The following is a 23,336-nucleotide window of genomic DNA, read 5'->3' on the forward strand; positions in this document are numbered from 1 at the left end:
TGTGCAGCTATTTTTTCTCATTTTTAGTCGTGGCATGTCAACCACTGAGGGTCCCCAAAGCTCCCCTCCATCCACATCATTATCATTGTCTGTACTTTGAGGATTTAGTACTTCTTCAGTGTTATTCCATTGCCATTAAATCTGAAGGGTTCATGTTCCAGAATTAGATACATCACAAGTTCTTCCTCCCAGGCCCTATTTCTGGAGATTTCACTAATCCCTGTGCACCGTGGGTGATCCTGCTTGAATTAGACATACTGGGTGGCAGTGCTTCTGGCATCACAGAAACATGCAAGCCACCACAAGATAACACTGAAATATGAGTGGTATAAGTTAGAATACAGACTCCATAGACATAAATAATATGTTTCTGTACGATAATACCTTTTATATATACCTGTGAAAATTGTTTTCTCCCTAGTAGAACATTCTGCATTTTTCACACTCCCAACTTTATGTAGTATTTAGTTGTCCTTCAGTAAAGATTGATAGAGTGAATGTATCTGACCTCTACCACCTGGAATTAGCAATCCTTAGCACCCCTGCACTCTATTGGTCTCAGTGTATTCCTTGTGTTATGTTTGTTGTATATTTTCATGTACCTCTTTAAGCAAATACCAAATCCGTGTTCATTCATCACTTTCATATCCTACCTGATTGCTACGATAACTTTTTATCATTTGGATTGTTTATACAATTGTATTTCTTCCAATGGACAATAAACATTAATCATACCGTTTTATTTATATTCATATAACAGGGAAGTCAGTTGTGCCCAGTGAGAAAACCTTTCTCCACATTGAAAAAGAGCAGTTTTGTACTGAAATGAAATTCCCTGAGTGTGAACCACCCAGGCTCATGAAGTCACAATGCATTCAGTTTCAGGAGTCTGATGAAATTGAGAAACCACACACAGGCGATAAATGTGGAACAGCCTTCATCGAGGACTCTGTGCTCTATGAACACCAGATTATTGATGTACTAGATAAGACCTATGAATGCAGTCAGTGTGGGCAAAAATTCAAGAAAGTGTTCCAACTCAATGAACATTATCAAAAAAGTCATGAAGGACAAAAGCTAGGAAAATCCTTACAATGTGGGAAAACTTTTCACAGTGTATCATACCTCAAGGGACATCAGGAACCTCATGTGTCAGGAATGTCCTATATATTCAGTGAATGTGGGAAAGGCTTCACCAGGAGGAATGATCTCACTGTTCATCAGCAAACTCATACTGGAGAGAAACCCCATGTATGTGGTGAATGTGGAAAAGCTTTTATCAGGAAGAGTACACTTACTGTTCATCAGCGAACTCATACTGGAGAGAAACCCCATGTATGTGGTGAATGTGGAAAAGCCTTTATCACAAAGACTGCTCTCACTGTTCATCAGAAAACTCATACTGGAGAGAAACCCCATGTATGTGGTGAATGTGGAAAAGCCTTTCTCAGGAAGGATGATCTCACTGTTCATCAGTGCACTCATACTGGAGAGAAACCCCATGTATGTGGTGAATTTGGAAAAGCCTTTCTCAGAAAGGGTGCTCTCACTGTTCACCAGCGAACTCATACTGGAGAGAAACCCCATGTATGTGGTGAATGTGGAAAAGCCCTTATCACGAAGACTGCTCTCACTGTTCATCAGCGAACTCACACTGGAGAGAAACCCCATGTATGTGGTGACTGTGGCAAAGGCTTTAGCCAGAAGAGTGCTCTCACTGTTCATCAGAAAATTCATACTGGAGATAAAGCACATGTGTGCGGTCAATGTGGAAAAGCCTTTCACAGAAAGGATGGTCTCACTGCTCATCAGAAAACTCATACTAGAGAGAAACCCCATGTATGTGGTGAATGTGGAAAAGCCTTTCTCAGGAAGGATGATTTCACTGTTCATCAGTGCACTCATACTGGAGAGAAACCCCATATATGTGGTTAATGTGGAAAAGCCTTTCTCAGAAAGGGTGATCTCACTGTTCACCAGCGAACTCATACTGGAGAGAAACCCCATGTATGTGGTGACTGTGGCAAAGGCTTTATCATGATGTCTTTTCTCACTGATCATCAGCGAACTCATACTGGAGAGAAACCCCATGTATGTGGTGACTGTGGCAAAGGCTTTAGCCAGAAGTGTGCTCTCGCTGCTCATCAGCGAACTCATACTGAAGAGAAACTCTATGTATGTCATCAATGTGGAAAAGCTTTTATGTGGATGACTTCTCTCACTGTTCATCAGCGAACTCATACTGCAGAGAAACCCCATGTATGTAGTGAATGTGGCAAAAGCTTCATTCATAAAGGAAATCTCAAAACTCATCTACAAATTCACAGGAGAAAAACCCCATGTATGTGGTGAGTGTGTTAAAGCTTTCAGCCAGATGTGATGCCTTACACCACATCAGAGATTTCACAAAGGAAAAAAGTCCTTTGCATGAATTAAATGTGGAAAATCTTATATGTGAAAGTCAGAACTCGTTAAACATGACAAAATTCCCAAAAAAGAAAAACTTTCACTGGAATTAGTGTGACAAAGCTTTCAAAACCGTGGAAGATGTGTTAGAGTTTGGCCTGGGCCAAGCATGGGAACAGACAATTGTGACAAATCTTATGAGGACCCATGTTCTGCATTGCTGTCCCTCTACTGACATGACCCACCAGTATAGGGAGAGGATCTTCCGCACTTCCACAGGGTACATGGGTACCTCATTGCTCTTCCAGCTTTCAGTGCCAAGAGAGCTGAACCTGGTGTTTCTGGATCACAGCTATACCAAGCAGTAGAGTGCCCACCCAGATTCCACTTGATCCTGCCTCACCTGCATGCTCCTTGATGTATGTGAACAATTAATCCAGAAGATTAATAGACCACAACAAACCTCAGCCTCCACAACCCTGAAACCAGAACTAGATGGTGCTCAGCTTCCACTGCTTACTCTGAAAGGGATCACAAAAGAGGGTCCCTGAGTCAAGTGGGAGAAGAAAGTGGAACAAAACCAAAATCATAAAATAGATCCGGCTTACAGGTCTGAAGGAGACTTGGAATCTGCAGATTATGACCTTTAGTGGCCGTTCACTCTTGGACCTGTACTCACACCTCTGCTTCAGCTTTCAGCCAAACAATATATAGGCTTGGAGGGGAAGAATAACATCAACGAATAACATACACTCCCTGGAAGATGAACTGTACAAAATCAAAAGAACAGCAGTTGTTTATGGATTAAAACTGTGGAACAAGAAGGAACAGGAAAGAAGGATGAATAATATAAAAACTAAGGGAGGGCTGAAGTGGGACGAAGGCCGATATATCTCGGGGAATACAGTCAATGTATGAATTGAATTGAAATCCAATTTACTCTGTAATGTTTTAAATCATTAAAAAAATGAAGAGCTCAAGCCTCATCAGTGATTTTATGTAGGACAGTTACCATATAGCTGTAATGTAACAAACTTTAACAAACTTTTACCTGTGTTTCTAAATTTTCTTGACATAAATACACAAAATTGACAAGCCTTAAATTAAGTCAAGATGGGAAACTCCACAGGAAGTCATGTGGCATCACATACCAGTGAACTCATGGAGAAGGAAAGCTCTGACAATATATTGACTTTGCAAATACCCTCTTTGGTTTCTCTCAGTGTGTCCGTAAACTACATTAGGATTTTAACCAATGTAGTTCAAGTTGGCTGGCCTTTAGCCCAAAAGGAATCATGTGACAATAGAGGATTTGCACAACAGATAAGTCATGAATACAGGGAATGTGGCAGTTTATAGGCATTCAGTGACTGGCACTGCCTCCAGTATCCAATTATATTTTCTTTTATGTTCCCCAAATTCCATTGGATAAACTGATGCACTAATTGGACAGAAAAGGACTGGACAAAATGTCTGTACTTTCATTGTATGACTGCAATGTAAATCCTGCAGGAAATCATGACTACAGAAACTGGAAAAGCCTGATAGACTCATCATGTGTGCATATGTACATTGATATCAAGACCAATATCTGATTTTACATTTGATCTCTCTTTGACCCATGTTAACTAGGTTAACTGGAGAAATACTGTGACCATAGAGCAGGAATGTGAATAGCCTTGTTCTCATGCAGAATTCTTTGGAAGGTGGATTATTGCAGATGCAGTTAAGTTAATATCTATCCCTTTATCCTTTGAGATCCTTTTTGACCATTTTAAATCTATTGTAGTTTTTTAATATTCCTCTTTTGGATTGAGGTTTATCTCTGTTTAACTTTGTTGTTGCTTTTTAAAATATATTTATCTGTCTATGAATTCCATGATGCCTACTCGTGATATTACTGGATCATATGGGATTTCAAATTCTGTTTGTTTTTAAGTAGTGCCACATTGATTTCCTCAGTGGCCGTATGTGTTTAAAAATCCACCAGCAGTATGTATGAATCCCAATCCCTCCAGATTCTCTCCAGCATTTGTTGTTTTGATTCTTTGGTTTGGGATGACATTATAGCAGTTATGTGCTAGCTCATTGTTGTTTGAATTAGCATTTTTTATGTTTGTTAATCATTTGTATTTCATTTTTGGTGAACTGTCTGTTCATATCTTCCCATTTTATTGGGTCTTGTTATTTTATTATTGAGGTGTTAAAGAGTTCTTTATATTTTTGTATTTAACCCTTTGTCTGATGTGTCATTGGTAAAAATAATTTCCTAATCCATGGGCTCTCATTTCAGTCCTCTGATGTGAATAAGTGGTGTAATTTCATTTGTGTCCAAATTTGGAGTCTTTATTCTAGCCGGTGGCTTCTGGGATGATTCAATTCTCTCCAAAATGACTCAAGGCCCAATGATATTCAGGTGGGTTTATAAGGACAAAAACCAACGCAGGTTTGGCTATCAGGAGGGGTTGAGAATATTACATTTCTTTCAGTGGGTAAGCAGGGTAGGGTTGGGGATCCCACATTCCTTTCAGCAAGCAGTTTACAGAAGCTAAGATACGCATTAATCTAACTTTTTGAGACAGGGTGGAATGGGGTATGGGACACAGGACACATACTGAGAAATGGAGGATATTGACGTTTGGGTAATAATACACTGCAAAGTGGGAAAAGTAGGTGTAGAGGAGAAAGAGGCTACATACTTTAGTGAGGAAAGAGGCCTGGACAGCATTTTCAAAATTCTTTAACGGGGCACACGAGTCGAGAGAAATTCTTACAGCACTGCACTGCGAACCAAATGGCTGGTGATTCAAACTCACTCAGATGTCTTGTAAGTCAGGCTTAGTGAATTAGTTCTCAAAGGTCTCAGTCTTTAAAATAGAAATGCAGTTCTATTTTTTGCACAACGTGACACAGTGAATCAGAATCACCCCTATGGAATCTAAAACAGTACTTGGTTGTTTTGGTTTGTTTAATAGCTAAAAGCATATAGAAACCCTGGATGCACAGTGGTAGGGCATTGACCGCCTGAAATCCAGCTTCCAGGAAGAATGATAAAAGGGTCTCTGTCGCAGTCCAGCTGCAGCAAGGTCTGGGGGTCCCTCAAGTGGTCCCTCCCATGGCGTTGGCGAGTGGGGTACAGAAACCACACGACTCAAATATTGCGGGTGACTGTTCCAATTTTATGCATGCCAAGCTGTGGGATACAGGAGGATTTCTCCCAAGCTGTCTTCCCCAAATATATGCCAGACAGCTGCTTGGGAATGACTACACTTGGAGGTCATCAGAAGTAGGTCAGGGGTTATTCTCCCTGAGAGCTATCAACCATCTAGAGCAAGTAGACACCCCTCTTTATCCCACAATAAATAGGGCCCACTCCCTTCTGATAAGGATAATGGTTGTCTGTTTCCTTGTAGGAGACCCCAGAGAAGTCAAACCCACCCAAGGATGACCAAGTTAGGCCTCCATCTTGGATCTAGGGTCTGCCCATCTTGTCACATGTATACTCTGAATCCCTCTTCCTATTGCATGTATGTCCCTAGACCACCCCTTCTGATTACTGTATTACCTATAGTACAAGCCCCTTCCTGTGACGTATGTCCTCACTTATAATTAGGGGGCTTGCATGTCCCCAGAGAAGATAAATAGCCTGGGCTAGCATTAAATCTCTCTCCCTCCCTCCACGTGGACCATCAGTGGGGCAGAGGTGAGCATGCTACCATGAAAAGTGTCTGACTCCCATTTATTTCAATACTTCATTTCTATCTCTCATGCTCTCAATAACTTTACTATGATCTTTACTTATTATCGCTGTACAATTGCGCCTACCGGACTCGTAATGATGTGTTAGGGGCTGGCTTCCCCTGACATCAAGCTTCAACTTATACATTCTTTTTCTTGGCTGAAAGCTTATGGCCTGAGGTCATAAATCAGGACATTCTCAAGCCAAAAGACGATGACAAGTTACATAAATCACATCATGATTCTTGATTAAAAATTAGTGCATCTTGAAACTAAAACTTTCTCAACTACAAGTGTGATAAATATAAACCTTCTAAGAATATCTGAGCACACTTCATCCAACTAGGGCACATTGTTCTAACTATGAAATCAATAAAGCATTAATACATTTCATTATCAAAAAATTACTTTAGAGGCTTTGGCTGCTCTTTCTTAGGCTATTCCTCTAGGGCTTTTATTTCTTTTTCTTTCTTTTCCACTAAGTTCCCCAAATTCTTTCTGTATCAACGTATGACTTGCCTCACAATAGGTAGCTTTGCCTGAGTGCACTTCAAATTGCCTCACATTAGGAAGCTTTGCTTCAGTGGACTTCGAACACCACGGGGCCCTCCTCTTGCTAACCTTTCCATAAAACTTAAACTACTAAAAGGAACTTGTACACCTTCTTTGTTAACCATTCTTATGCCATTTTCATTGTAAGCCCTTGTTTAAGGTAAATCAGGGTTAGGAACTCTATGTATCTTTGGGTTATTTCCTGGTGGGGGAACACCATGTTCTACCCCCTATGTGGTAACCAATATAAGGAGGGGGGAAATCCATGGGAAAAGGATGATAAACTTTTTTAGGGTCTTGCACAAAAGTTTCCAAATGAGCCTCTGAGATTTCCATGGGTTTTGGTTGCAATAGCTCAGCCTGCTCCAGATCTAACATAAATTCCTTAAGGGGGTTTACTGGCTTCCAGCTTCTAGTATTATTATACAATACACTTTGCACGCAATCATGACGTGGATCTTTCAAAGCCATAGGAAGGGGAGTAACCTCAATTTCTGGGGAATATTCCTCAGTTAACATCAGTTGTTTCCTAAAAGGGGAAGTGATCAAAACTATCAGGAACCAGAGAGCAGCTACAATTATCAATAATATCAGGCCAATAATTCCACAGGGTTCACGGGAGAGACTTCCTTGGTGGAGCCTTCTTTGAATGCTCCTCCTCCATGCGCTGACTTTGTCAAGGCCCATGGTTGGAAGTGGGCTCGGCATGTCTGCTTCCCCAAAATTTACAATCCAGCCCTTAAAATGCCCCTGTGAGTTCAAATTCATTCAGTGACTGTGTTTGTGGCCTAATTGTGTAATTTGAGTCAAAGAAGGACAGCAAACCAATTGTCAAAGTCATTCCCTCGGTCCTGGGATGCTGGCATTTTCTGGATATGAGTTTTCACTGGTTCTTACATAGTCACAGGTGGCAATGTCCTCAGACTGCAGTCTGATAATCTGAAGATGTCCTGTGCTGACTGTAATAAGCATGGAGAAGACCTTTCCTTCTGTAAAGTCCTCAAGGAGATGCATTGATACAGTGACTGCAGTGCTAGCCTCAAACATAGCAGGTCTTGTTTTGATGATGCTGTGTAATTTCTAGGGGTCCTGTAGTCAGTTCTGATTCCCTGTGAACCCGCATACAATAGTCACAAACACTGCGTGGACTTAGATTTGGTCAGTCATCCTCAAGGGGCACTAAACCTCCCAATATTCTGAAATGTGGAAATGATTGTAGAAAATATGATTCAAAGGAAAATACAATCCAATTGGCTGGAGTTGTGTTCTGTTAATTGGCAAACAAGAATAAAACTTTGTAGGTTAAAGTTCCAAATACTTTGTTATTGTTTTGTTTTTCTGACTCTATGACTAAGAGATGGCATGGAGGAGGAGATCCCCTTCCAGATCTTATGTAGTGCCCGCTTGAAAAGCTCAACAGATGAATGGAGCCTTTCTTCAAAGATGGCTTTGCCTTAAGTCTGGCATGCTGTCCTGGCTGTAAGATAGGAATGCAGACAGGGTTGAGGGCCAGGGCCTTGACCTACAACTTGGATCTCTCTTTTGGACTGAGATTCTGCCCAACATGGTCCCTGGGAGTGTCTCCTGAAAGTCATGATATAAACAAAGTGAAAGCTATATAAAATTTTATTGATTTTCATTTAAATTAAAATTATGAAATAAAATTATTTAGGTTAATATGGTCTACAACAGTGGTTCTCAACTTGTGGGTCACAACCCATTTGGGGTTTGAACGACCCTTTCACAGGGTTCTCCTGATTCATAGCAGTAGCAAAATTACAGTTATGAAGTAGCAAGAAAGATGACATAAACTGTGTTAAAGGTTCACGGCATTAGGCAGGTTGAGAAACACTGCTCTAAGCGATCTATAATTACAATGCAATTCTGAACAAGATCCCAGCATCTTTCTTTAAGGACATGGAAATTTCTCATCAAATAGACCCAGGATAAACAATCAAATAGACCCAGGATAAACAAGGTTGGAACAAGCATTAAAGGACCCATGGGCCTTTGAATCTGCTGTGACCCACTGCATCTCCCTGTCACTGATCTGATGGGGGACCCACCACCATCAGTGGGAGGAAGAGAAGGGAGGCAGATATTTCTGTATCATTGGCTCCCTGACTCAGAAGGCTCTGGAATCCCGATTGCAGGGCGGTGACGGTGGTGGTGTCATTAAGTAAGAAACCACAACAGGGATTTGCTGAGGAGTGATCCTGGCTGATATAAGAGGTGGGGACTATGAATAGTGTGCTAATGCACAGGCACCACAGCTCCACAACAAAGTCTCTCCAGAGCTGGTTGTTGAAACAAGTTGGATCACAGAGATGGATCACAGAGTGGATCAAGTTGGATCACAGTGACGTGACCCACAAGTATGCCTTGAATTAGTAAGCTCCACAAGAAGTGTCTCCAGAGCTGGTTGTTGAAACAAGTTGGATGACAGAGATGGGAGTGATGTGACCCACAGGCATGCCTTGAATTAGTAAGCTCCTTAGATTCCATTATTTGCAATTAGAAAATTATGAGTTCCAGTGCAGCATTATGGTTTGATTTGAACATATGCATCCACTAATTAATGCACTAATTTATTCTTTGTGGGATCTGAGAACTATGAACACACCAAACATTCTTCTGCACTGAGGGAAAACCAATAAAGCAAGCAACCGAGCTAAGAAACGAACAAGCTCTTCCACCAAAAACAAACCCACTGTGATTGCATCTCTTCTGAGCCATGGGAACCTTAGAAGACTAATTAGAACTGCTCATTAGGCTTTCTCTGACTGTAATTATTTACAGGGATAAACGTCATCTTACTCAGGGAACCGTTAGCTGGTATGAATCCCTGACCTTGTGGTGAGCAATCAAATCTTATCCCACAGCACCACCATAGCCCTTTATATCTCTGCACCAACAAGCCCATATTACAGGGTTTCCTAAAATGTCACTTATAGAAGCCAAGTCATACTTTTTAATATTATTATATGAATTTGAATAAGGAAAACCATAAAATGATGAACTTTGACTTATGGTTTTTAAAAATAATGATGAAAATACTGTGGGACAACCTTCCAATAAAAGAAATGTTTGAGTGAAATGCAGCCAGAGTTCCTTAGAATCAAGGATAGTGAGACTGTTTCATGCAGTGTTATCATGATCCCAGTCCCTTGAGAAAGATCCTCCATGATAAAGTAGGGGATCAATGAAGAAGCTACATCATGAGATGGATTGGCACGGTGGTGTAACAATGGGCTCAGGAGGCATTATTTTGTTCTGTTGCTCATTGAATCACTTAGAATTGGAATGGACTTTGGCATTAGCAACATCAAAACAAATCAAAGCACACAAGATTCTTTCAGGTTGAATAACAATGCCGGGGGAAAGGGTAGATGTTTTATGTGGGAAACACACCTAACAAAGGGAAATATGTAACAGAATACACTGTCTTGATCATTGCCCTTATGTTGAAGCTCACTGTGTCTTAACTAATTGGTGGTTGAAAATGTCTGGTCAACATTTATAGAACAACTTTAAACGTCCAAGGTTGTTTGGGTTCAGGATAGTGGTTAGACGCTCCATGAAAGAGAAGAACTGGCTGAAAAGGATTTTCTTTTCCGTAATACTCATGGGAGAAAGTAATCATATCTTTAACAAACTGAATCAAATTGAATCAATTTTAACAAGTTGAACTGCCACCCTTTTGGCTAAAATTTGAGCATTTAATCATTGTGCCACATAATGTTGTGGTTCAGGTTCACTTAAGTATAACTTACATGCATTGACCTTTATTTCTGTCGATGAATGTTTATCTTCTTGTTGCCCCAAGTTTAGGCATTACATAGATTTCTTCCATGTCAGCACTATTGCTATTTTCTGCTCCTGAGTGTTTATTGCGTGGGGCTGCCTTACACATTGTATGACTTTAGAAGCACCCCAGACACTGTCTGTCGTGCCAGAAACAGCTGCCGCAGTTGTGAAAACTAAGAGTGACTCCCATAATGGCCCAAACCCTGTAAGAAATATCAAAGAAGAATTGATGCATCTGGGTTATGGTATTAGGGAATACCGTTAAATATATCATGGCAGCCTGAAGGACAAGAAGGTCTGTTTTGAAATAGGCACATCTTGAATATTTTTAAAATCATTTCATTGGAGGCTCGTACATACATACATTGTCTGAAGCACATTTGTACATTTGTTGCCATCATCCTCAAAAGATTTGCTTTCTACTTGGGCCCTTGTTATCAGCTCCTCATTTTCTCCCTCCATCCCCCGCCGCCCCTCCATCATGAATCCTTGATAATTTATAAATTATTATTTTGTCATATCTTACACTGTCTGACATCTCCCTTCACCCACTTTTCCGTTGTCCAACATCTTGAATATTTCTTGGAAGCATTCGAGTAAGACTTCATTGCACTTATTTGGTCATGTCATCAAGAGGAACTAGTCCCCAGAGAATGGTCTTGTGCTTGGTAAAGTAAAATGTCAATGAAAGTGAGAGAGACTTTCAACTATCACAAAGGCTGCAATGATCAGTCCAAACAGAGGAATGATTGTTAGGATAGTGCACGTCCGGGCAGCATTTCATCCTGTTGTACATAGGATCTCTGAGTTGAAGCCAACTCAAGCATACCTAATAATATCAACACATGCAATATTATCCAGGTCACTGTAAGTTAAAATTATTACATAAATATACATGTGGGAGCATGTATGAATACATCTGATTGTCTAGAGAAAATCTGAGACAGAAATTTTTCCTGCATTAAGGTTTCTTTAAGGATCCCTCTTGTGAAAAGTAGTTATGCTTTGGGCAGAGATCTGCACATAAACAGTTTAAAACAACCAGATGTCCCCTGGAAGAAAGGGCTTTTTACTCCTGTAAACAGTTATAGTCTCAGAAACTCACAATGGCATCACTGTGAGTTGGCATGGAGTTGGCATGGTATTTGGTGTTTTGGAATGTCTCTGGCTTTGACAACAAATAACTCTAGTTAGTACAGTCAATTGCAGACATATCTCATCAAGACATCTAAGTGTGAACTCTGTTATATGCATGGTCAAAGATAGACAAAGCCCATCCCAATGAAAAGAAGGCACTTTCACATACATGAAGATTCCCCAGAGTGGATACATGACAATCCCTAGAGATGTGCTGAAAATGTGGGGGAACCCACAGCTTCTGAGAGGAAAGCATCCCTTATTCCTCTCTCGTGCATATTCATGGCCCATTGCAGGGAGGTTTGTGTCTGGGCTCACACTGACTTCCCCTCACTGTGTCTCTAGCACAGCAATACATGCTGTGTTCTCAGGATTCACAGACCTGTTTTAAATAACTTGGCTCTTGGAAATGCCCTTGGTGATGCTGACTCGTGACTGGAGAGATGGATTGTAGTATATTTTCCCATCATGTTATTATCTCAACTTACCCCAGGCCCTTTCCTGGAGCCTGGCAATCCAGTGCACATAATAGCTAGTTAAAGAGAATCCAGAGACAGCACAGGTGAGATACAAGGTCTGTGAGGGCTTCACCACTCCTGGGTCTGACTCTTGTAGCTGCACCTGAGCCAGGACACCTGGCGAAGAAGAGAAACAGAGTCATGTGCTCAAATGCTACATCCCAGACTTCATGTAGGAATTCCTGAAGCACTCACCTCCCAGAGTTGCCACCAGAAAGGAAAACCCACACATGCTTCATGTTCATATGGATAAGATTGATGACACCCCAAAATGCTCTTCAGAATGATGAGGATTTTGAATTTAAATATACATGTGCTGTAGCTTCATGTGGCTGCCAAAGAGGTATTTGCACGTTGGAGGTGCATTTGTACATCAAGGTGAACAGAATAAAGTGAAGCCCCTGAGTCTGCTCCTCCCACTCAAAGAATGCTGCTAGTAGTGCCTTTAGGGTAACCCAGATTTCTTCTGAAGTCTTCACTTTATCTGCTGCAGAGTTCTCTTAATCCACACAAGAGTGTAGTCTGTTCTGGGAGCTATATGCAGCCACAGATTGAGGACATTTTTATTCCCAGTGATAAGTAGACACAGATAACACACACACACACAGAGAAATAAACATACAGACAGAAAGGAGGATAAAATGACTATGTAAACAGCTAATGAAAATATCCACCACACACCAGGGCCATATCTCTTCTGATTCATGACATCCTACGTTAGTCTATATTTAAACAATGAAATGTTGTGGGGTGGTCAGACAACATCCAAATCGCCAAAAATATTGTTAAATTGGGTAACCATGTCTTTACTGAAACTTACTGCCATACGCCTTCATACCAAGTTTAACTCATGTGATGGTATTTTCAATTGCTTCATGTGCTTGTGAAAGTTGGGCATTGAATAAAGAAGAGTGAAGAATCATTGCATGTGAACTGAGGTGCTATTGAGGAATACTGGAATTACCATCGACTCTCAAAGGAACCAACCATGTGGATCGCAGAGTAAAGGTTAACTGATGAACCACCAGCAGCAGAAGCTCCGCAGGAGAAAGACTGGACTTTCTATTCCTGTAAACCGTTACAGTCTTGGAAACCCACAGGGCGGTCGCTATGAGTCAGTACTGACTTAATGCTAGTGGTTTTGGTTTGGCCAAAGGAACAAACAAATCTTTCATGATGTAGTATATCCAGAATATTCCTTAGAAACAAGGATGATGGTACTTCATCTCACATTTTTGAACATCATATCAAGAGAGCCCAGTCCTTGGAAAAGGGTATCATACTAGGCAAAGTAGAGGCAGTCAAATAGAGTAAGGCCCAATGAGGAAACGGAATGACAATAGCTTCAATAATGGGCTCAGAGTTATGAACCATAATGAGGATGACTCAATATTGTACGTTGGTTTGTTCTTTTGCGTATAGGGTTGTTATGAGTTGGAAATGAATGAACTTACCTAACACAAAAAACAAAAAGCACATAGTTAAGAGTGAAAGGGGTGGAGGTTAGCCTGTCAATCAGGTAGCAGCTTGATGACCTATTTGGAGGCGCTAAGGAGACAAATAGCTCACTGGGGGTGGATGGTGCGACCCGCCGGGGTGGGACATTCCCCTCCTACCCCCGCTAGACATCTCTTTTAACAAGCCACATGGGGAAAGGCTGATGGAGCCAGAGCCCTGGGAATTGTAGGAGCCATGGGGAGACCCCTGCCAGCACTGAGGTGCTTCTGCCACTGGATTTACAAGACTTTCCACCCATTGGCCTGTGATCTTCCTGCATCCATCATTGTTTGCCTGTGTGAGTGTAACAGGAATTTATGGACTAGTATTGCACATCTGGACTAATGTTGGGCTTATGGACTTGATCTGGACTGGGCTGGGATGTTTTCTTTTTTATTTATTTATTTATTTATTGGTGAGTTAGTGAGGAGAGAGTGAGTGAGGAGAGAGTGAGTTAGTGAGGAGAGAGTGAGTGAGGAGAGAGTGAGTGAGTGAGAGTGAGTGAGTTAGTGAGGAGAGAGTGAGTGAGTTAGTGAGGAGAGAGTGAGTGAGTTAGTGAGGAGAGAGTGAGTGAGTGAGTGAGTGAGGAGAGAGTGAGTGAGTGAGTGAGGAGAGAGAGAGTGAGTGGGGATGTTTTCTTAATACCCAATTGCTCTTGTATATAAAGTTTTTTTTCTTATACACATGAGTGTCTATGAATTTGTTTCTCTAGTCTACCCAGACTAACAAATATGCTGAAACCAACACCATTGATACTTATATCCTGGAAAACTTATGGTTGTAAAAATTCATACAAAGTTCTCACACAGGATATTCATAAAAGGATTGCATATGAATCAGAGAAGTAAGAATTGAAGAGAGATTGAGAATATTGAAGCACATGATTTCCTCCCTTTCATGGTTCTGAATTTTACTAGTTTAACTGAACACAAACTCAATGTATATAATACCAGTATCATCACCTACTTGTGTTCTCCTAAAGGCAGGCTGGCAGTTATTCACAAGGCATTTGAAGGGGCTGATCTTGGAAATCATCCCAGATTTTTGGTCTCTGGATTAGTAGACTAAATAAAATGTGGTCTTCTGTGATGTCTTCAAAAGTGCCACCAAGCTGTATGTTAAGATGGATAAAAAACAACGAGCAGGTTAAGTGATATGTTCCTGAATGAAGAGATAGAAGGGAAGTTAGTGTTGTCCCTCTTAAAACAAATAATGAAAATAATAATATCTTCAAAAAGACCTGTTGCAGAAGCAGGACATCCAGAATTCTCATTGGAAGTTAAGAGACAAGGCTTTTTTAAAAATCATTTTGTTGGGGGCTCGTACAATTCTTATCACAATCCCCCATACATCCATGCAGTGTGTCAAGCACATTTGTACATTAGTTGCCATTGTGATTCTCAAAACATTTGCTTTCTACTTGAGGCCCTGGTATCAGCTCATTTTTGCCCTCCCTCCCCACTCCCTCGTCCCTCATGAACCTTTCATAATTTATGTTATTTTGTCATATCTTACACTGTCCAACATCTCCCTTCACCAACTTTTCTGTTGTCAATTCCCCAAGGAGGAGGTTATATGTAGATTCTTGTAATTGGTTCCCCCTTTCTGCCCTGCCTTCTCTCCACCCTCCAGGTATCACCACACTCACCACTGGTCCTGAAGGGTTCATCTGTTCTGGATTCCCTGTGTTCAGGTTCCTATCTGTACCTGTGGACATCTCTGGTCTAGCCAGATTTATAAGGTAGAATTGGTATCATGATAGAGGAGGGAGGAAGCATTTCAGAACTAGAAGAAAGTTATAAGTTTCATCTTGCTACCCTGCACCGTAACTGGCTCATCTCTCTGCAACCCTTCAATAAGGGAGTGTCCAGTTGCCTACAGATGGGCTTTGAGTCTCCACTTTGCATGCACCCTCATTTACGATTATATGATTTTTTGTTCTTTGATACCTGATCCCTTTGATGCCTCGTGGTCTCACAGGCTGATCTGCTACTTCCATGTCTAAGGTAAACTGATTTAGGGTGGCAGGTGCTCTTTCCACACTAGAATGACTCTTGAGGAGACATAGCAGTGTAGTTGTCAAAGAAACGTTCTTCCTTTTTAGCGACTCACAAAAGCCATTCCTATTTACAGAAAACATTGGATTGGAACCACTCTTGGCTGAAATCAGTAAGATTGCTAGAGTTAGCTGATTTTCCAATTTTTGAATATCTAATAATGTTCCCATGATCTAATGCAGAAAATGTGTGTCTGACACATTTTAGATACAGAGGGCTTAAGTGGAGAGCAAATGCTTTGAGAGTGATTAGGGCAAAGAATGTACGGATGTGCTTTATACAATTGATGTATGTATAGATTGTGATAAGTTGTATGAGTCCCTAATTAAAAAAAAGAAAGTCATCCTCAATCCTAAGACCTGTCTACCTCCTCAACCATCTTCCTCATCATTTTCTGTGGCCTGGAAAAACTGGACTTTGGTCTTGATGAATGGAGAAGTCATGGACAGGACTGTGTTCTCTGAGGAAACAGTCAACATTCCCACCCCAGATGAACCCCCTTTTAACTTTATTACAAAGGTACCACTCACATGCAATCTCCACATAATCCATCAGATAGTCTCATAATGTATTTATTTAAATTTAGGTCTTACTCTGGATAATACAACTGGGAATCATGGACCACGTTCCTGAGAATATTTTGCTTTCTTCCTCTTCTTGGGGGGAGCTCTCATAGGTGAATAGTTCGAGGACTGAAAGATGAAGCTTTTTTGAATGCTTTATCTGAGCACCTGCCTCACTGTCTCCAGGTGTAACTACAGGAGTTGGACCAGGATTTTTAAAACTCACAGACGTTATGCCTCACCTGTTCCGTCTGTAGATCCTTTTAATCAGCGATGAGTCCATATACTATGGAGTGGAGAGTACAGACTGTTACTACACTGATGTCTTGAGTACACAAGACCCCTTTAATAGTTAAATTTATTGAATGCTGAGCTCCATTGCTGCCCAGGCCATTGACATGCATCCCTGTGAAAGGAGGCGGGGTGAAGGCAGTGTGACTCCAGAACTCCTGGTGAAGAAAGGGGTCTGAGCTGCACTCTGCTCAATTATATTTATGTCTGTGTATCCTTTGTTTTCCTTGAACATATTTTACATTAGTGTCTAGAATTGTTCTTTATTTTTATATTATAATTGTCTCCAAAAAATAAATTCCTGCTTTTTAAAATTAGGTCATCTTCTTTGTGTCCTTAACATACTATTTATAACACATGTAATGACATTTTCCTTATTTCCTTCTTATTTTACTTAGTTTGAGTTTCATATTTTACTTTATAGTGCCCATCTCTATGTCCAGTGGGAGTCTCACCTTGCTGTTTCATACATTATGACCCTTTTCTTACTTTTTTGTGACTCATAACTTTTTATGGATAGATGGACATATTCAATATGACCATACATATCAGCATATTGTGTTATACATTGTGTTTTCCCTAGAGAATTGATAATGAGCTAACTCCTATTGACCTATTGTCAAGGTTTGTGAAAATATAGTCAGGCTCCCATATGCAGTTAACTATATGTAATGTCCATCACATTCCCTTGTTGTTCATTCCCTTCCTGCAAAAGGTTTTTATCAGTATTTTCAGCTACACATGTGTAAGGTCTTCCTCTTCAGATTGAAAACTTCATGCTTAAACAAAGCAAAGAGAGGTGGTTCTGGACGTGCTTTCACACTTATTTGGCTGTTGCTAGTTAGGTGAAGAGTTTTATGAAGGTATTCCTAGCCTTTCAGTTATGTTGTTCTGTTTAGACTCAGGAGAGGGAGGTCTGGATGCTTTTGGGCAGTGCTACCATAGCCACCATCAAGGGAAGAGAAGAAATTTTATTTTGCTTATTATTTACATCTTAATGGAATGTGCTGCAATTAAACAAGTGTTATCTAAAGGTTGGGCTCATGGGAGAAACTATTCACTTTAACACAAGGAACTTCAAACTAAAAGTTTCAGGCTAACTTTTATACGGTTTAAACGTCATCCAAGACATCTGAAGATCAGACCTTGGTCGTCTTCTTTTTCTTCTTCTTTTTTTTTCAACATTAGGGATTCATACAACTCTTATCACAATCCATACATATACACACATCAATTGTATAAAGCAATCTGTACATTCTTTGTCCTAATCATTTTCAAAGCATTTGCTCTCCACTTAAGCCCTTTGCATCAAGTCTTCTTTTTTCCCCTCCCTTCCCGCTTCCCCCTCCCTCATAAGCCCTTTTCTTCTTAAGGGCAACTCTCTCTCTCAATCTATGATGGTTTTGTTATTTTTAATGTTACTAAGGTCACGTGATTTAGCATTCCATTTTTAATATAGTGTTGGAGAAAACCACTCAACTCTACTGAGTGCATAGGAAAACAATAGCAGACAGTAGAGGTGGGCATATCTAAATGCCAATAAAATGTTATGTACAAAGACAGGCACTGGGCCATGAGCCATAGCCTGTTAATCAAAACCCTAAACTGAAAGTCTGTGTAAGTGATAGATGACCTTCTGGTTCTTTTTTAAAAAGACCGGTTTATTGTAATTTCATGCACATTAAAATACAATTCAATCATATCAAGAAAAATCATACACTATATCATCATCACTATAGTTTCAAAAAATTTCTTCTTCCTTGTATTCATTGCTATTTATGTAATTAAAATTTTAATTTGGAAAAATATACACAATAAAAAATCCCCCAATTCAACAACCATTATATGTATAAATCAGTGTATTTGATTATATGCTTCATGTTTTAAAATCATTATTGATATCCTTTTCCAAGTTATCTCACCACCATTAATATAAATTAAATGTCCCATAAGGAACACCCCTTTAAAAAAAAGGAACAACCCTTTCTCCTTCACCCATTGTAACCACTGGTCAACTTTGTTTCTTTTTTAAAGTAGTTTTCTTGATATAATATCTACATAGCATACACTTACTTATTTAAATCACTTTTTAAAAGAATCGTATGTATATGAATACATACATATATATCAAAATAATCAATCTATATGTTCTCTCCCATTTCCCACATTCATTGTTTGCTCCCCAAATCACTTCATCCTACCTACTACTCCACGCCCCATGCACTTCATAAACCATTATATCAGTTACTGTCTCTATGCATCCAATCTTTCTGTGATTTACAAACTTGGAAACCCATTAGAATACTAGAAAACAAAAAAAAACCCCAGCAAGAATAAAATTAAAATAATATAAAATTAAAATAAAGGGTAAGAAAGAAAAGACCACCCTCCATACTTAAAAATTCGGACAAGAAATTTCTGTTGTGGAAAAAGTGAGAAATATTTGACCCTGGAGCAAATTTTGGTTGGATCAAGAGGTAAGTCAACTGGCCAAGTATCATATCATGCCGTGGTCCGATCCACCATGATCAAGTTTAGCTTTTGTCTGAAAGTAAGGCTTTTCAAGCCCCGCCTTATCTAGATAGACCTGCAGCACAGTATTTCTTAACGTCTATATTTTAGGTTCTCTGGTGCAAGATATTCTGCACCTGGGCACTCTCAGACTTGACAAAATGGCATGAATTGTAGAAAATGAGTTTTCTTTGTTAGGTCTTCAAAAAAGTTTTTGTTTTCACTGTATTTTTTGGAGTGTAGATTAATGTAAATCATCCCTAATTTGGAAAAAGAGCCCAAGTAGAGGCTTTACATCTGCAGAATGTAGAGAACAACTGCAGGAGACCTACAGCGAAACCATTCTCTACAGCAGACCTACAGTGAAACCAAATAGTCCACCGGTCTTTTGTGGGACCATATGTTTGTTTATATCTTTCTTCAGTGGGACACGTGCAATTGTCCCTCCAAGTGTAATTGTCTAGGCCTTGTCCCTGATGGAGGTCTAAAGGATCGTCGGTAAATTGTTGCACTGATCAAAGGTCAGGACTTTTTACACGTATATTTATAAAAGTTTATACAAGACTTATACAAGAATGATGTATATTGCCAAACCAATAAAATATACATCATTAGCAAAGTGGAAATTCTTTGATACTATGAGCCACTGTCAAAGCACGTGGAAGTTCTGAGCTGTCTTTGATCTCATCAATGAGCAAACTGGCTTTATGCCACTCTTCTGTCACTTCGATGGTAACTTGCAGTTTGTCTTCTGGAACAATGATTAACAGCTTGTTAAAGCTTGGTTCTTGCTTGCTTACCTGGTAACTGAAATCAGTACTTGTAGGGTTCTAGGAGACTTCTTTGGACCGTTTCTTGAGCCGTCGTTACTGTTTTTAAATTTCAGAGCATGGTTTAACGTGGGTATCACGATTTGCTCAGTATGAGTGTGGAACTAGCTGGGTCCAGGATTAAGTTCCCACGTGACAGTTCAGACCACAGTTCCCTCTGACGCCTACTTGACTCCCTGCCCTACTTCATAGAATTCTCCAACCTCAGGTGCCAGCCACACCGCCTTACTCGGTGCAAGAGAATACATCATCCCGGTCACCAATGTAATTTTTCTTAATAAAATTACTTTGTTTAAAACGTATTTCTGAATGCAACTGAGGTTTACTAATAATTCATTTATTTGGAAGGAGGGGATCAAAATACTCCTACTTTGGAAACATATTAACTTTCAAAATAATCACATTTTCCACACTTTGCAACACAGAAAGCTGAGTTCCTGGATGCTGTCATTAGGAAAATATGTTTGAAATTCTTTACATTTTCAGGGGAAATGACATCTTTAATGTGACTCTTCCAGACATGTTTCTAACTCCCACAAAATGACCTTTCCCTGCTTGGGTCTAGTAGGAATGTGGGGGAGCAATAATGAAGGGGTTCACCTGAGTAATTTCTTAATAAGATTCCCTGGAGAAGATCCCACTGTCTATAAAATGAGCCCTATGAAAAGCAGGAGGAAGGATGGCATTACCCACAAGTCTCGGATGGATGGAATTATCCAGTTCTGTGATCCCTGCACAGCAGACCTCCCCAATCCAGATGACAGCTATCCCATCAGAGACAGGGCGTGGAACCGTGATGCACTTCCCAATCCACAGAGTAAATTAACATGACTGTTCTTGGGCAGGAGGCTTGCTGACTGGACTGTCTCTGGGGACTCCTTCAGAAAGTTGGGCTCGCTGCCTGTAGAAACTGGCGCGGAGTGCCTTCTGGATGAGGTTTGCTGGAGTTGGGTGCTTCAAGGAGCTTAAGCGGAATGCCTTCAGTCTGATATTTGTAACTGAGTGGTATCAGCAGACTCAACGGAACTGTAACATGTCCTGATAAAGAACTCAGTGACATTTCTAACTGGAACTACTGTTCCTGGAGTTGCTGAAGGAGTTGCCAAGAGCAATCGGGTTATATCAAAAAGGAAGAACTTTGTGTGGCCACCCTTGTCTCAGTGGGTGCGTATCCAGAAACAGCCTTCACAGCTGGGGTCTTACGGACTTTTACAAGAAAGGGATTACTCACAGGAGGTTGTTGGGGATTGGCAGGCCAGTGGATGACAGAAGCTAATAAAGGCAGGTAAGCGTATCTCAGTGGAGGGTGGAGGGAAGGTGTGTTAGCCATGGCAGGGGCTTTTTGCATTTCTTTGAGGCCTCTTGTCTCTGGAGCAGTGAGTTGTCCCTGCCTCATTACAACTTGTTTGTGAATTCTGTGTAGCCATTACAATGGAACTTAGAACCTAGAGATGTGCAGTAGGTAACCCTAAGTAAGATATTGTCCTATCCATAGGAAGTTAGTCTCTTCTGTATACAGGGAAAGAACATTGTCCTTAGGTCTCTGGGACACACAGAGCTATCTCTCACACTGGGGAAACTTCTCAAAGCCAGGAGTGCAGGAGAATCTGAGTGGAGAGTGGGCATTTCTCCCACGCGTGGCTTCCTTCCTCATGTGTGACATTCAGAATGTCATTGGCTGTGCGCTACAATCTGTAGTGGTTCCAAACTGAGTGTTTGCATCTTCTACACAACCCCCAGCATCGCCTGAGGAGAAGCAATGGAAGTGCTGGGAGGTGATCATTTCCCCTGGATTTCCGCCTCTCCTTACATGTGGTCCACTTCAATTTCAGGGAAACACAGGAACAACTGTATTCAAAGGCAGATGATGTACCGAGTTCTCTCTACAGACTATTCTTGTATCACTTCTGAACCCCCACATGCAAATCACTCAGCCATGGAGGGAGGAGGGTTTTCAGCTTGGGCAGGTCAGTGCCGCTTTCAGTGAGGACTGGAGTCTGTGAGCAAGGCAGGATCCTCCGAGAGGAGAACACGGTGTGGTTGCGTCTCCTTCTCTGCCCGGTGGCTGCAGTCCCAAGTGAGATCGTCCCTGATTTCAGAGATCAGAACAAGGCACGGTAGGTCTGTCTGGAACTCACTGTGGTTTTCTTTGTTCCCAGGTGTTCTGTCCCAGGTGCAGCTGCAGGAGTCAGGGGCCGGACTGGTGAAGCCCTCACAGACCCTGTCACTCACCTGCACAGTCTGTGATTCTCCATCACCACCAGTGGTTACTGCTGGGAGTGGACCTGCCAGCGCACAGGGAAGGGGCTGCACTGGACTGGGGAGATTTGTGCTAGTGGTAACACTTACTACAGCTCTTCCTTCAAGAGTCGCAGCTCCATCTCTAGGGACACAGCCAGGAACCAATTCTCCCTGCAAGTGAATTCACTAACTGCTGAGGACACAGCTGTGCATTATTGTGCAAGAAACACGGGGAGGGGAAGTCAGTGTGAGCTCAGACACAAGCCTACGCTGCAGGCTGACGAAGGCTCAGGCTGAAGGTTGTGCCCAGAACCCAAGTGTCAGAGCTCATACCCAGGTGTGTGGAGCCGGTGTTAGGAGAAAAATCACACCAGCTCTGTGCTCTGCTTGCTGTTCTTATGTTTTCCCACTGCTCTGCTCTTCTTTTTCCCTCTATGAACAAACAGTGACCCATAGCCCTCTGCCCCCATCCTGCCTTCATAACTTCTATTTCAAACAAGGTAACAAACAAAAAAAAAACTTTCGAATCTGTTTTCTTCACATATGGAGTCTTAAAGGCTTGCTTCCAAACAAGCGTCCCTCTAAGTGAGATGTCAACTAAGCCTACATGGAAGAAGCACACCATCATCAGTCACTGCAGGATGGTAAACTATTTAATCTGAAGTTGCAGGAGGATCTGGTATCAAAGGCTAAATTGTGATGGTTGAGAATGGTAACCCAAGATTCATTTGTGGAACTTCATAGGAAATAAGTCTTCAGAGAAGTCCCTCTATCTACAATTGAGGAATGGAGAAATGTGGTTCCCAAACAGAGAGCTTTGGAGAGATGAGTATAAAGGATCAAAAACGTCAATCTTACTTGAACAGTTACAACATTGTCAGTAGATTCGCCTGCTCTACTGATGAGGCTGATCCTTATCTGGTGTCCTACATTTTCTGTATTTTTGGTTCGTGGTATTTGCTTTGGTTTGTGCTTGTCCATATTTGAATATATTTCAGAGGTGTTGTCATTGGAGGTCACCTTCTTGAATTTGTTGTATATTTTCCATTTTTTGTTATTTGCATCCTATGATTGATGAACGTATAGAGACAACAAGTAGAATGAGGGTTTTGGGAGGAGGAGGGGGGTACAATGGTGGAGGAGGGTAAAGTGGAGACAATGTCAAGGAGGCCGTGCAGAAAAAGAATG

General features: G+C 41.0%; 1 protein-coding gene across 1 annotated transcript; it reads left to right on the plus strand.

Annotated features, from left to right (window-relative positions):
• The first annotated feature begins 1,158 nt into the window (after positions 1-1,158).
• On the plus strand, positions 1,159-2,524 carry LOC142443205 (uncharacterized). The gene is given in 2 exon segments (XM_075544721.1): positions 1,159-2,259; positions 2,462-2,524. Coding segments are annotated over 2 exon segments (1,164 nt in total).
• The last annotated feature ends 20,812 nt before the right edge of the window (positions 2,525-23,336 follow it).

This window comes from Tenrec ecaudatus, chromosome 3 (genome assembly GCF_050624435.1).
Source record: "Tenrec ecaudatus isolate mTenEca1 chromosome 3, mTenEca1.hap1, whole genome shotgun sequence".
Lineage (NCBI taxonomy): Eukaryota > Metazoa > Chordata > Mammalia > Afrosoricida > Tenrecidae > Tenrec > Tenrec ecaudatus.